Raw genomic sequence first — 15,081 nt, forward strand, 5'->3', positions numbered from 1 at the left:
TATAAAAAAAATTATATATATATATGGACCCATTTGTCAAGACCAGCAGCATGTTCCTTAATAAATACCAAATGTAATCTTTGTCAATTTTCAAGTATAAGTTAAGATGCGATTTGAATTTTCCTCGTACTATTACACTAGTTCCATAAAAGTTATATGTAAAGTTGTAACCCTCACTACAAAAAAATGGAGATTTAGTGACGCTATAGAATTGGTGACAGTTTCGAAACTGTCACAAAAAATCACAGTTTTAAATTTAGATGAGAATTTGTCTAACGCTCGAATGTAGGCAAATTTATGTTTGAACGTTACATGGACGTTCGAACATTAAAGATTTTTATGTGCGAACGTAATATTTTTTTGCGCCAACGTTCGAACGTTAATCAGTGACGTTCGAATGTTAATGGGTGAAGTTCGAACGTTGGATACAATATTTGGTAAATATGACTATAATTTAAATTTTATGTACTTTTTAAATAAAATAATGCATCCTTTGTAAATAATTATTACAAATGTAAAGAGATTAAAATTTGAAACATAATGATTTAATATTAAAATTGTATAAGCTAACTATAGTATATTATATACTATATATATAATATATAATACAATATATTATATACTAGTTAAGTATATAATATATAGTATATATATAATCTAGTATATATTATACAATAATATATATAGTATATATATACTCATTATGTATTATATATATAGTCATTACATATAATATATTATATAGTTAATATGTTAATATTATATAGTTAATATTATATATAGTTAATATACTATATATATTATTATATATAGTATATTATATATTATTTATAATAATAAAGTATATTTCTTTCACATTCGAACGTTACTTTTTTCACATTTGAACATATATGCAGATATGTTCGAACGTTAAAATTTAACATTCAAGCATTACTTTTTAAATGTTCGAACATTATTTTTTAAACGTTTGAACGTTATATTAAATTAGAGTATTTTTAATGAATAAATGCACGAGAGGAAGCATAATCATTTCTTCAGCTTCTCCCGTGTGTGAAAGAGAGAGTGAGGGTGAAAGAGGGTTGTGGGTTAGAGTGAGAGAGGGTTAGAGAGAGTAGAGTGAGAGAGGGTTAATATTTTTGCTCTCTCCATTGATATTGGTATGGAAAAGCTCTTTCTTCCTTTAAATGTTTTGCAATTTTATGATATTTATTTTGTGTTATATATATATATATATATCTTTAACTAGCTAGTGTTGTGATTTTTTTGAAAGATTGGTTGTTGCGACTTGTTCAAAACTTGTGATTTGTAAGAGGATATTGTGAGTGGTAGGTATATTTCTAAACTTTATTAATATGTTCATATACTTTGTTGTGGATAATGATGAATATTTTGATGTGTATAATGTGAGTTGATTGTGGATTTTGAAGGATTAGATATGGGTATAATATTGTGAGTTGAGTAGTGAATTTTGATTGTATATATTGTGAATATATTGTGAATTGGATATTATTGATGAATTAGAAGGAATTGAATTGTTTATGTTGATAAATTAGAAGCAAATCTTTGTGATATGGATTATGTAATATGATGAATTAAAATGAAAATTTGTGTTGTGTGTATGCTATTCTTAAAATGAAAATATAAATATTGGTGTATACTTATTGATTAAAATGAATATTTTTTACAATTGTGTATGTGAATTTGAAGCATATGTTGTGATTATTTTTTTTTTTTTACCATGTTTTGGTTTTTGTTAATTAGTTATTATTTTGCATATGTATATGTGTATTACAATATTTATTAAAATTGTTGGGAATATGTGAAATATTGTGAATTTAGTTATGAATATGTTTATATATTGTGGAAATATATGATATCATTTGGAATAAATTTGTAAACATTTATTGAATATGTTGGGAATAATTTATTAAATTATGCAACATATCATTAATTTAATTTTTATTTTTATTTCTTTTAAAACGTTACTTATTTTGCAACAATTTTTTTTTATCAAATGAATATATGAGGTCAAGATAGCAAGAGTTGGAGTCTGTCTTGGAGCAACAGTCTGATTTAGAGATGCGTTTCCAGGAGCAATAGAGAGACCAGGAGGAAAAAATGTACAGTGAAGTCTAAGAACAAGTGCAGAGGGAGATGAGAGTCCAGATAGGGCGTGTTATGTCACTACAGTAGAATCACGGTGGGCAAGGAAAGAAAAAGAAATGAAATCAATTCAATTTTTTCATTATGTAGAACTTTTAATATCTAATTTTGCAACTATATAAAATATTGTTAGTTGTTAATTTGATTGTGTAATATGATGATATAATTTATATATTTTTTTAATTTTATGAAAATATTATTTTTGATCTATACGTTTGAATGTATATAACAAACGTTCGACCGTTGGTTCACGTCAGAACTAATGTTCAAATGTAATTACACAAAATTATGAAATAACGTTCGAATGTACGACCCAACGTTCGAACATATTCACTATCAAAACGAACACAACGTTCGAATATTTAAACGATTTATATTCAAACGTTTTGTTTGACGTTCCAATGTAAATATGATACATTCGAACTATAACCAACAAACGTCAACTTTTCTCATTCAAATGTCAATCGGTCAGGTTAACGTTCGAATGTTTTGTTGGACGTTCGGACGTTACATTTTGTGACAGATTTTAACCGTCACAAAAAATCCCATGTTCGAATGTGACATCAAACGGAAGACCTCCAACACTCACTAAAAATATTTTTTGTGACGGTTGAATAGTAAACTGTTACCAATTGTTTTCTATAGCGCACATTAGGTGACGATAGTCATGACGGTTTTGAACCTTCACCAAATGTCTCTAGTGACATTTTGGTAATTTTTTGTGACGTTTTACTCTGTCACAAAAGACCAATTGTATTATAGTGCCTAAATATATATGCATCCCGAAAAAGTCTTTTTTATATAATATATTATTGTCTTTCTCTTATATATAAATCAAATCCTACAATGTCAGTAGTGTGGAGTGTGCCCACCAGACCAGCTTGCAAATATAACTTTGTTGTTAGTATTAATACTATCGAATTAGTTTATTTTTGCAAACAAAACAAACTATATATAAAAATACAGTTGAGATTTGCAAAAAATAACCACATTAACGAAGGAACAAGGAAGTGTCTACGTAAATTTAGAAATATTGAAGCAAATTGAAGCTGTTAGCAACAATGTCAAATTAGACATGAGACAATAGAGCAAGACATGGTAGAAAATTAGAAAACCAGTACTTTGGGGGCCTCAAAACCCGGTTAGACAAAACATCTAGAGCCAGTATTTTCTGTCCACATAAATGTAACAACATGCCCTCAACCAACGGAAATCATTCACTCCAAACAAAACAATTCCCCTCTTGCTTTCCAACCAGCAACATCGATCCCTCCAAATTTCATTGCAGAAGAAGAAAGCAAGACCTAATATCTTTCTTCTTCTCGTCCTCCCATGGCCTGTGACCACCAAATTAAGGATCTAACAATTCAGTTCTCAAGCATTGATCAGTACTTATTCTCTTCATCATAATCACCATTCATCATTGCCATCATGGAGTCCCACGATCTTCGATATCCACCACCAAAATATGTCATGCTCTCGGCCAACCAAGGCAACCTACGGCCACCTCCTTATCGGCGTAATGTTCCCCGGTATGAGTCGAAAGCCTCAAGAGGAAGCTGTTGCTTTAGGTGCATATGTTGCTGCTATTTCTGCCTCATCTTTTTCACCATCCTCTTCTTTGCCCTTACTTTCTTTCTCTACACCATGTACAAGCCAAAAGTTCCATCCTATGCAGTTGAAGACTTCAATGTCCACGCTTTCAACTTCCAATCTGATATGAGCCTCTTCACAGAATTTGTGGTGACCATAAAGGCTGACAACCCTAATGAAAACATAGGCTTTGTGTATGGAAAAAATAGCCTCATTCTCGTATCCTACTCAGACTCAGATCTTTGTTCTGGGAAACTTCCAGCTTTCTATCAACCAAAAAAGAATGTAACAGAGATGAGCATTTCTTTGCAAGGGACCAGTCCATTTGGCTCAGGGCTGCAGGAAGCCCTTATGGAAAACCGGCATACGGGGAGGATACCTTTACTTGTTAGGGTAAAGGCACCTGTTAGTATTGTGCTCGGAAAGTTTCCATTGAGAACGGTTGATGTCTACGTAAATTGCTCTTTAGTCATTGATAACTTGTCCCCGAATAAGAAAGTCAGGATTTTATCAGCCCAGTACACATATGATGTGGGGTTCAATTTTTATTGAATTTTTTTACCTCAATTCCTCAAAGTTTTTCAATAATACAGATGCAGACCTAGCTAGAGGAAATTAAAATGGGAGCATTATTGGGCGGTATTGGCCGCAGCTTCTTTTCTTGGGGTTTAAACTTTGAAGTAGTTCTTTCTAGCTACATGTGTTCTTCATAGAATCATGTTCTATATATAGTTGCATATCAAGGAAATATATATGTGATAAATAGAGGTATTTGCAGGTCTGGCTTTTGTGTAATGTTATGGGATCTAATTGGGAATTGGAAAGATCATGTCCCAAACTGGCAAGGAAAATCTGGTTTGTGGACATGCCTTGAATGCCATAGAGATATTCAATTTCAGCACTGCAAAAAAGGAAAAGGTCGTTGCCCTCGTTTAGTTGCTTACCCTTTACATGCACATGTAACTCACAATTGCTCAATTCATCTTGGATACTTATTTTTAATTCCTTTTTAGTGTGCATGGTAATTATATATTCATTTTCATTCCTCAATGATTAATTTGGTTTTGAAGAATGGTTGATAATTTGTAGTTCACCTGGCCGTATGTCCTCCTTTTGAAGTAACAAAGGAGAGGGTGAGGTCGATTGTGGATTTTAACCCCACACAGAAGTAATTATCTCTTAGTAGGGAAAGAAAAAATAATAATAAAAATAAATAAAAAATAAAATAAAAATTGTAGATCTAATTAAAGCTGTGCAGATGACCCAAAAACTAGTAGAACCGTGATTAAAATGACCTAACCCGAGCTGGCTTTTACTGGGTTGGTACGTGATCGGGTCACCCATTTATCTTGCCCATTTAATGTCCACTAGTAGCGAGAGAGTTCGAGTTCCCATTTTTTACCCAAATAACCGATAGACCCAATTAAAATGACCTAACCCGACCCGGCTTTTATTGGGTTGTTACCTAATTAGGTCACCCATTTAATGTCTACTAGTAGCAAGAGAGTTCAAGTTCCCTTTTTTATCCTCTCTCTCTCTCTCTCTCTCTCTCTCTCTCTCTCTCTCTCTCTCTCTCTCTCTCTCTCTCTCTCCTCTCTCTCTCTCTCCCCTAAGAAATTTCCTTTTTTTTTCTTGTCGGTAAAGTAAGAAGAAGATGGCTGAAATGATGCTATCCGAATGACTCTCACCACAGTGACGCCATCGCCAACTGCATCTAGTTCATAAAGAAGACGGCTTCTACAAACGAGGAGAAGCACGACTCTTATGCAAAGCATCACTTTTCATTTTGTGTTTTTTGGGGTCTTTTCTTGAGATTGAGGATCTAAGATTGATACTGTCATCAAATCTAAGATATAGATGATAAAAATATTTTATAAATCAATGTACAGAAAGTAGACTTTTTTTTTTTTTTTGTCAAGGTCAAGTCATAGGAGTTCGACCTGATTTTATTTTGTTTAAATCGGGTTAGTTAGGTTTGGCACCTTAAATGAGGGCTCTCCGTTCAGGTGCAAACCCGGTTGTGCCATGCCTGGTTGCAGGCCTAGATCTAATAATAAAAAAGAACACGTACATGTAGCTGTTCCAGAGATACCACATCTTTAAATATTAGCATCTGTTTAATGTGTAGGAGAATTCAATAAAGATGGAAACAAAAAGAGGTGCAAAAATCAAGTACTTGTAGGATCATGCTACTAGAATAATCAAGTACTTGTAGGAGGACTCTAGGCTCTTACCCTAGCAAATAGGGCAAATGCCATTGTTATGTACTCTAGCTCGTGGTAGAAGAACTCTATGCTAAGATTATATATATATACACACACTAGCATTGGAGAAATGTGCGTGGCATTTTTTAACAATCAATTCATCGTTGATCTCTCTAAATTCAAATTAGTCCTCATTAAAAGAAATATCACCATCTAGAAGATGAAACATGTTGATGTCTTTCCCATCAATTCAAATGTAGAAGAAATACTTTGCAAAACTTGTGTTCTAATATCTGTTGAAACGTTTTTTATTGCTTTAAAATCAACTTACATATCTTGCTCAAAATGGCCTGAGAGTTCTCTTGGATTTGCAGGATTACAATAAATCAACTAAGATTGTTGCAAATAGCCACCTCAAACTATATGGCATTTGGTATAAAGATGTCTCATGAAAACAATCTTCTAAATTACTATCTCTATCTAACAAACCATGCATGGTAGCTGCCTCACGAAATGTCGAAGCTATGGCACCATCAATTGTTTTGAGTTGATCAAATGATAAAGTATCTCTTATGTAATTTGATAATATCCGCATATAATACTTTTCACCTTCATATGGACTTACTGTAACAATTTGGCCTATAATATTTTTTTTGTCCAATGAGTCACATTTTATATTGTTGGCTCCAAACAAAAGTTTTGAGAAATTCTTTATACAATAGGCATTGGGCACTCTCATTTACTCGATTTGCTGAGAAAAATTCCGTTTACATTAATTTTGCATAAAAATCAGAGTTCAGAACATTATTTAAGTTTTCATATGCACGAAAACCCACCAAATGTTGATCTTCAAGATGCAAGTATAAGTTATAGACTAATAGATACATTTTATTAAGACTAAAATCATATATCCTCTACATGGTTTCGAGTGAAGCAATCCATCGAACTTATTGGAATTGTTGGATTTCATCGATCTCTTGAGTGCATTGTTTAAAAACCAAATTAAAAGTAACACAATCATGGCCTTTGTCGATATATTTATAACTGTACTTGACCGCTTTGTTTGCAAAGCAAATCTCTACACTAATATGAATATGAATTGTTGCAGTCAAATATGGATTATGTGAAACAACCTAATGGTTATCCAAGTTTTGACCTCTAACCTTGGCACTAATTTCATTATCAGAGCGCCTATATTGTGGAAAATAATAATTTATGATAGTTGTGTTAGATGTGAAGTGTTTTGGATAATGGTTTTTGCAAATATCATTTTTTTATACACATTGGTTGGATTCAGCATTCCACATGGACCATACATCATATGTTTGACAACAGTCTTATATAGATGCAAGTTTTTATTTTTATCATGTATTTCTGTTGATAAAATGTCTTCAAAAGATTCATGAGCATAGATTCCAATCTCTCGGTAATATAATCAAGAAATGAGCGCATTGAATTCCTCTTTTTTGGTGGTCAATTACATAAACATATACTAAAACTTTTTCATAGATTTGTAAAATCAATAATTCTTCTTTTAGTTCTTCTAATTTTTCTTTAAAAATTCACACAATTAAATCAGGACGATTTTGTGCCTCTTGCTATGGCCTTAATTCATTCAAGATTTTTTTCCAATTTGGATTACATGTCATTTTAGGAAGATATAAGGTTTTCCACAACGTTGAACTAAAGTCATTGCTTCCATATTTTTTTTCTCATGTCTATTAGATTCTCAATACAAGATGAAGGCAAAACAATGCACTTGCCAATTTTGGAACAGCTAGTTTTCCCAATCAAAATATTGTCGACAATACTTTGCTACAACTCAAGATTGAATTTGTTGTTACTTATTACAAAAATAATCTAATCTTGATATTTCAATCTTAACATACATATCAATCACGAATTATTGCAACAAATGACCAAAGAACAGCAAAATAAAGTTTACATTTTTTCTAATTTATAACTTGTAATAGTAATATTCAAGACATGAAACAATTGGTTCTTTCCCTTTTTTTTATTCAACACTATAAAAAAATGAATGGCAGAAGATTAGATAGTTGTAGATTTAAGGCTTGAACATTAAAAGTTAGAATGGAAAAATTATTCTCACCTTGTTGTTCCCTTCTAAATAACTTATCTGCCGAGATTAATTGTAAGGGATCAATTGATGTTGTTGTTTCAATATGTAATAATGTTGTTTCTTTCTTTACCCTTTATATGCCCTAATGCTAACTAGCATACCTAAAGGAAATAATAATATATTGATGCCTACATGATTAAACACCACAATGCCCCACCTATCAAGCACTCGAATCTTCATTTTCAATCCAAATTTCTTCTACCTATGATGTTGTAAGAGCATTAAAAACATATCGATCCAAACCAAGATCTGATCTAATATAGATCTCATAGTTTTTCAAATTTGGTAGATCACCATAGGTCTAGAAGAATGCAAAAAATGGATTAACATGAAAGATAACCATGAGTTGAGCAATAATCGACGAATCCAATATTCCTGAGTTAGAAACACAATTCTCTAATTTGTATTTAGTATTATAAAAATACAATTGCAAATAAGAAGACATCCATCTAAATGAACCAAATCATTAATATAATGATAGATTTGTCCCTGAGTTTGAAATGTGTAAATTCCTTTGTTTCTTCTGCCCAAATCTTTATCAAATTTAACTTCAAATGATATAAAAGCAAATTTGCTATTATATGTGGGCACATAGGTCACAAATTTGGTAGTTTCAATTGTGTTGAAAGTAAACAGATAGTAAAGTTGATCAGGAATATCATTTGTAATTAAAGAAATTGTCCTATTAGCATAGTAAAAACCATTTGTTTCATGATGAAATCTTTAGCATGGGCGACAAGGAATTTGCCTTAGTTAGTATAGTTTGTAATATTTGCTAAAGGCCAGCGGATCGTTGATGTCGCTTATCTATAGTAGAAAACAAACATGTACTAAACAATATAGGCAAACTCTTAAAAGAACATGGATACTTCGATTAAGCACATCATTGAAGAAAGACCAAAAAAGGGTAGAAACAAGATGAGAAGAATTAGAATTCAATTCTATACTTGTACCTTGCCCTTGACAAGCTACTGATGTACTTGTTTCAAAGTTGAGTTTGTGACACCCCCAAATCCCCATGCACGGATGCGGGGAAATCGAGACGTTCGGATGATGACATCACGGGTCACCACCCTATCGATGAGTGTCAAGCGTGTGTATAAGCAGCAAATGTGCAAAAGAAAACGCAGCAGATAACGAAGTCATAAACTAAGTACTAGAATTTTTCTCGTTTAATACAAAACTGTTCAAAACTTACATATTAAAATATTACAAAACACAAATATTATTTTAAAGCCAAATAAAAAGTATAACCCAATTCAGAACTCCGGCAGAGCCGCATCCTCGGGCTCAGCCTCCTCTTCCTCTTCAATCCCTGCACCAAAATCTACGGTACCAAAAATGGTGCCGCAGATAAGAAAAATCTAAACACCACTAGATAAAAATATAATAAACTCCACAATATGCATGAAAGAAAGTAAATGCTCACATCCAATAAAATCACATTTTTCCACACAAGCCAAAATCCCATTTGGCCCCAAAAACGTATTCCTCACCAACTCACGCCAAAAGTCTCATTTGGCCCAAAACATATCCTTGAAACATAAGCTCGCCATTATCCCTGATAATGGCCCAAAAACCAGATCGTCAAAGCACTATAGTCGGGAATCACAGGCGGGACTCTACCACCATCCCTGCTCACCACCGTCACTACGCGAGCACCGTAGGCGGGACTCTACCACCGTCCCTGCTTACCACCATCCCTACGCGAGCACCGTAAGCGGGAATCATAGGCGGGATTCTACCACCGTCCCTACTTACCACCATCCCTACGTGAGCCTCTGACTCCAACCAATCAGTCCAACCGTTCACATATACCATAAATCATTTCTCACTTACAAGCCCAACTTTCATTTTTCAAATACATGTACATGCATGCAACTGCACGAAAAACCCGGTTTTCCCTTTTTAAACATGAACATGCATGCACTATACAAAGCAAAAATCAAGGAACAAATATCTAACAAACATCGACATCAACCCAACAACTCCATCCTCAATCCATCCGACCCCCGAACTGCTCGGACTCAGTCCGGAATCAACCAACCAATCCAATAATTATCGTAGGAGCAAAATATATTTAAATCTAAAAGTAGAGTTTGGAAAATACTTACAGCGCTATACAGTATTTTTCAAAAGCTGGCGGCATTGCAAACGGTGGAGGAAAAGCAACGTAACAGTGTAATTTACACTGTGGCCGTAGATAATAAATTACCTACTTTTGAACAGGGACAAACCAAGGCATGAAATTGATAGGGAATGGTCTTGAGATGTTTATGAAGCTAAAGGAAATGAGTTTTGGCCGTGAGTGGTGGTGGAAACTGCGGTGGAAGCAGAAAAATCTCAAATCGGAGTTGAACTCGTGGGAGCTACTCCGGCAACGGATCGAGGTTGAAATTAGGTGGGTTAGGTCGCAAGAGGTAGGGGAAGAAGCTGTGAAGAGATGGTAGCCGGAGGTGGTGCGACGGTGCCGAAATCTGTGAAAAACCGTGTGGCTTGGAGGAGCTCGTGGTGGCAAACGGTGGCTCAGATGGAGGTGAAACTTGGTGGGGATATTCACCGATGAGAGGGGAAGAAAACTGGGTAGGTGGTATAGGCCATGCCGCTAGCGAATGGCGGTTCTGGGCTGCAAAAGCAACCAGCAACAGGGGAGAAAAACAGGGTTGGTGCCGTGACTTCCAGCCATGCGTGGCGGCTAACGGCTAGTCCGATGGCTCTGAAAATTGGTGGGGATGATCTCTGGTGGGAGGGGAAGAGAATGGTGGGGGTGGTGCACTACACGGCGGCTGGACGGCGGAGAACAGGGCGGTCAAAGGGGCGGCGACGGTAAAGAGAAAGAGAAGAGGCAGCTCGCGGGGAGAGAGAAAACGGGGAGGAAAGAAGAAGAAGAAGAAAGAAAAGAAGAAAAGGAAAAGGAAAAAGGGAAAAAGAAAAAGAGAAAAGAAAAGAAATGAGGTCCAATCCTCACTCCGAAAACCAAAAACAGATGCGCCGAAAACGATTTTAAAAACCGTAAAACGACTAAATAAATTAAACACAACATCAAAGAAATTAAAAATCAATTTAAATTACAATAATTTAAAATAAATAAACCAATATATTAATTAAATTAAAAAAACCCTTCAGTGAAAATACACGTAAAAGCGGGTCATCACAGAGTTGGCTTTGAACAAGACAAGCAACCTATTGAACAAAACATTCCCTATCTTGAATTAAAAGAATATAAGGGTTCATAGAAAAGTATCACAAAAAAGAAAGCATAAACAATAAACCTGTTGAATTACAAACTAATCAAATCTATCTATATTTTCTATACATGTATTAGTTGGCCTAGGTGCCAAATATTCTGTAGAACTATTAAAATTATGAGAATTGTTACATTTATTGCAGATGCATCTATCTGGTGATCCACTGCAAGAACATTGATGTTAGGAGAACATTCAGCCTCTTTTGGAGAGGACATCTCACTAGTGTCAATATCACCATGAAAACTGCATTGTTTTTTATTTTTTTAACGTAATAGATCATAATTGTTATTGTTGTTCATGAATTCTACATCACTGCCCGAGACACTTTCTTGATCAAGGCAAAATAGAGAAGGATCTCCTAGCTGAATAATATCACTTTTAGATGCTCTTCGTTGAGCATACATTTCTCTTCTTTTCCGGTGTAGATCTTCTTTTTTCTCTTTTGGCATGACACTATACAAGTTTTGTTTTTGTTAGTTGTTTCCACAACCTTGGAAATTTTTTAAAAGAAGAACTTAGTTTATAAGAAAATTAATTGATTGCATTTAGATGAATTTTCGTTGATTTCTTAATACAATCTTACTACTTTTCATTATGTTACCAATGCAAACAATTCTTCCAACAATTGCACAGAATGGAAAAAAAATTAGAACCAAAGCAACCAATGAGCAGTACAGAAATGTGAAATTCATATCTAAAAGGAGATAGAAAATGTTACAAATATATCCATAGATTCCTACGTTCAACAAGACATAGTGTGTAATTGTTTATAGTTAGAATCAACATTGATTAAAATAAACAAAGTCTAGATAAGAAGAAAAAATGTGTATATGATCAATGAGAAAAAACATGCACAATACGATTGCACAACTCAACAACATAACAAATACATATGAAAGAAACAATTTGAACATGAAAATCTTATGCATTCATATTGTATAAGGAAGGAAAATAATAGAAACAACGTCTGAGCATGATGAAATAAAAAGTTATAGATTCGAAATTATCAAAGATATGCATCAAAACATATAAGCCAAAGAACAAAGTAAGGACACGTATATCCAGCCAATATAAGACTTAACAACATAAAAATATAACAAGCATGTAGGTGTAATTTAAATAATGTTTAAATTTGATCTTGGTCATATAAGTGCTTTAGAACAGCACAATAACCATATATTTTAATTATTAAGTTTAACATCTAGAAGTATTGAATGTTTTATACATTTGAACTAAGTAATTGTTGAGATTCTTAGCTTCTAAATTCTATATTCTTTGCAAGTAAATGTTTCATACATTTACATTCTTGTCCATTACATGCAGCTGATTTAGAATCAATTAGCTAGTGTGGTTGAATTTGCACATTTATAGATCTATACATATATACATTTCAAGTAGACATGCGACAATCCTTTTAATAAGGATACTTCAAAGAGGCATCTCCTACAAAGGAAACTTTTCATCATCCCATATCTCATCAAGTCAACACTCACAAAGAAGGCCATGACAGATCTGCTGCAATACTAAAATTCTAGAAATCAATTTGTATATTTTTCATTTATTGTAGATATGCACACTATATTATAAATACGAATACAAACAATGCAATAAACTGTGTGGTTGAATTATATTCAAACTTTGTAGCTTTTGTAAACCTTCTCATGGTATCATAGAGCCAAAAGCACTAACGTCCATCTTGTGGTCCTCTACTTCCTTTGTCATTAATATATAGGATCAGTCTCCTCTCTATCCTTTAACACCATGGTGCATATGCTCACCATTAAAATTACCTCCACCAATTATTTACTATGGCGTAGTTAGCTTCTACCCACATCACTAGCCAAATCTTCTCTAATACAATGATGGCTCCTTTCCCACGCCACCTCCTACCACTCTTAACAAAGACAATCAATCCATCCCCAATCCCCAATACTCCCATTGGCATCAACTTGATCAACTCGTTCTCAATCTACTTTTTTCATGCCTTTCTGAAGAAGCCATGAGTGAAATCTTATGCTTATCCACATCTCATGATGTGGGGACATTTGTGGAAGCCACTTTCTCTCACAAATCCAAACTTGGTGAAATATAACTCAATGATGATCTTCAATTAATGAAGAAAGATTCTCACAGTGTTGGAGACTACTCTAAAACCTTTAAACAAGTACGTGAACAACTTGCCACTATGGGTTGTCCCATTGAGGACGCTAACAAAATTCATTGCTTCCTTAGAGGTCTCGACCTTGAGTTTTCCTCCTCTACTACCATGTTGTCCCAAACTCCCTTACCAAGTTTTCAAGATCTTGTTTCCAAAGCATTATGCCATGATCTTTTTGTCAAATCCCTTGATTCCACCAGTGGTCCAACCACTGCTTTTATAGCCAATCATGGTTTTGGTAGAAACCAACATGGTAATGGTCACACTCAACGAGGCCATGGAGGTCGCTACTCCTCAAATCGGGGTGGAGGTTGTCATCCCTCCACAACATCTTGTGGTGGTCATCATCCTTAATCCTCTTCCTTTGACCACTCTTCTCGACCTACCTGTCAAATCTATGGCAAAGTTGGACACAATGATGGTATTTGTTGGGAACACTTCAATCAATCCTATCACACTACTCACCTTGCCGAAGCTTTTTTTCTTGTACTCTAAATGACCCCTCTGACTCCAAATGATATACCGATAGTGGGGCTTCTTCATACATGGCCCATGATGCAAATCAACTTGCGAATTCTACTCCTTACAATGGCCATGACAAAGTCCTTGTGGGCAATGGTGCTTCACTTCCCATCACTCATACGGACTCTCTTCAAATTGGTTCTCTTCATCTTTTTGAAATTTTACTTGTCCCTTCTATTACCAAAAATTTGATTAATTTCCATTAGCAAGTTAACCTCTGATAATAATTGTTCTATTACCTTTGTTGCCTCTAGTTTTCAAATTCAGGATCTTGCCACGGGATAGTGTTGGGAACCGATAGATGCAAAAATGGCCTTTACATTCTCAATCATGGAATTCAAGCCTTTCTCGCCACTCTTCACACCAATAATTCACATGCACCCTCAGCCATTTGGCATGCATGTCTTGGCCATGACTCCTTTAATCTTGTTAATCTTTTAAATAATCAAGGTGTAATCTCTGTGAGCTCTACACTTCATTCGGATCCTTCTAGGCAAGAGCCATAGATATCCATTTTTAGCTAATGAATCTCTTATTCTTCTCCATTGGATTTAGTTCATTATGATTTATGGGGCCCTTCTCCCATTGTTTCTCGTTATGGTTTCGTTACTATTTGTTTTTCATTGACAATCACTCACGCTTTACATGGTTTTACCCTTCGAAATCCAAAGCAAATTCTTACACCACCTTTTACGCATTCAGAAGCTAGTTAAAATCAATTTTCATGTATTATCAAATGTTTTCAATCAGATGGTAGCTCTGAATTCATAAGCACTTGTTTCACAACCACCTTGCAAACGATGGCATTACTCCTCGCCTCTCATGTCCCTATACTCCAGCTCAAAATGTTCAAGCTAAACGTAAGCATCAACACTTCACTGAAATTGGACTTAGTCTTCTTTTTCATTCCCATGCACCTTTATCTCTTTGGGTTAAGGCTTTTTCCACTGCTGTCTATGTTATCGACTGACTTCCAGCACCGATCCTTCATAGTGCCTCTCCTTTCTCCCTTCTTTTTGGTAAGTCTCCTTCTTTTTCTATCTTTCACACATT

General features: G+C 34.5%; 1 protein-coding gene across 1 annotated transcript; it reads left to right on the forward strand.

Annotated features, from left to right (window-relative positions):
• The first annotated feature begins 3,382 nt into the window (after window positions 1-3,382).
• Window positions 3,383-4,761, forward strand: LOC122308352 (NDR1/HIN1-like protein 6). Its single transcript, XM_043121621.1, has one exon. It carries the CDS (start codon window positions 3,595-3,597, stop codon window positions 4,306-4,308), a length of 714 nt encoding a protein of 237 aa, XP_042977555.1. The 5' UTR covers window positions 3,383-3,594; the 3' UTR covers window positions 4,309-4,761.
• Window positions 4,762-15,081: the final 10,320 nt, after the last annotated feature.

This window comes from Carya illinoinensis, chromosome 4 (assembly GCF_018687715.1).
Source record: "Carya illinoinensis cultivar Pawnee chromosome 4, C.illinoinensisPawnee_v1, whole genome shotgun sequence".
Classification (NCBI taxonomy): Eukaryota; Viridiplantae; Streptophyta; class Magnoliopsida; order Fagales; family Juglandaceae; genus Carya; species Carya illinoinensis.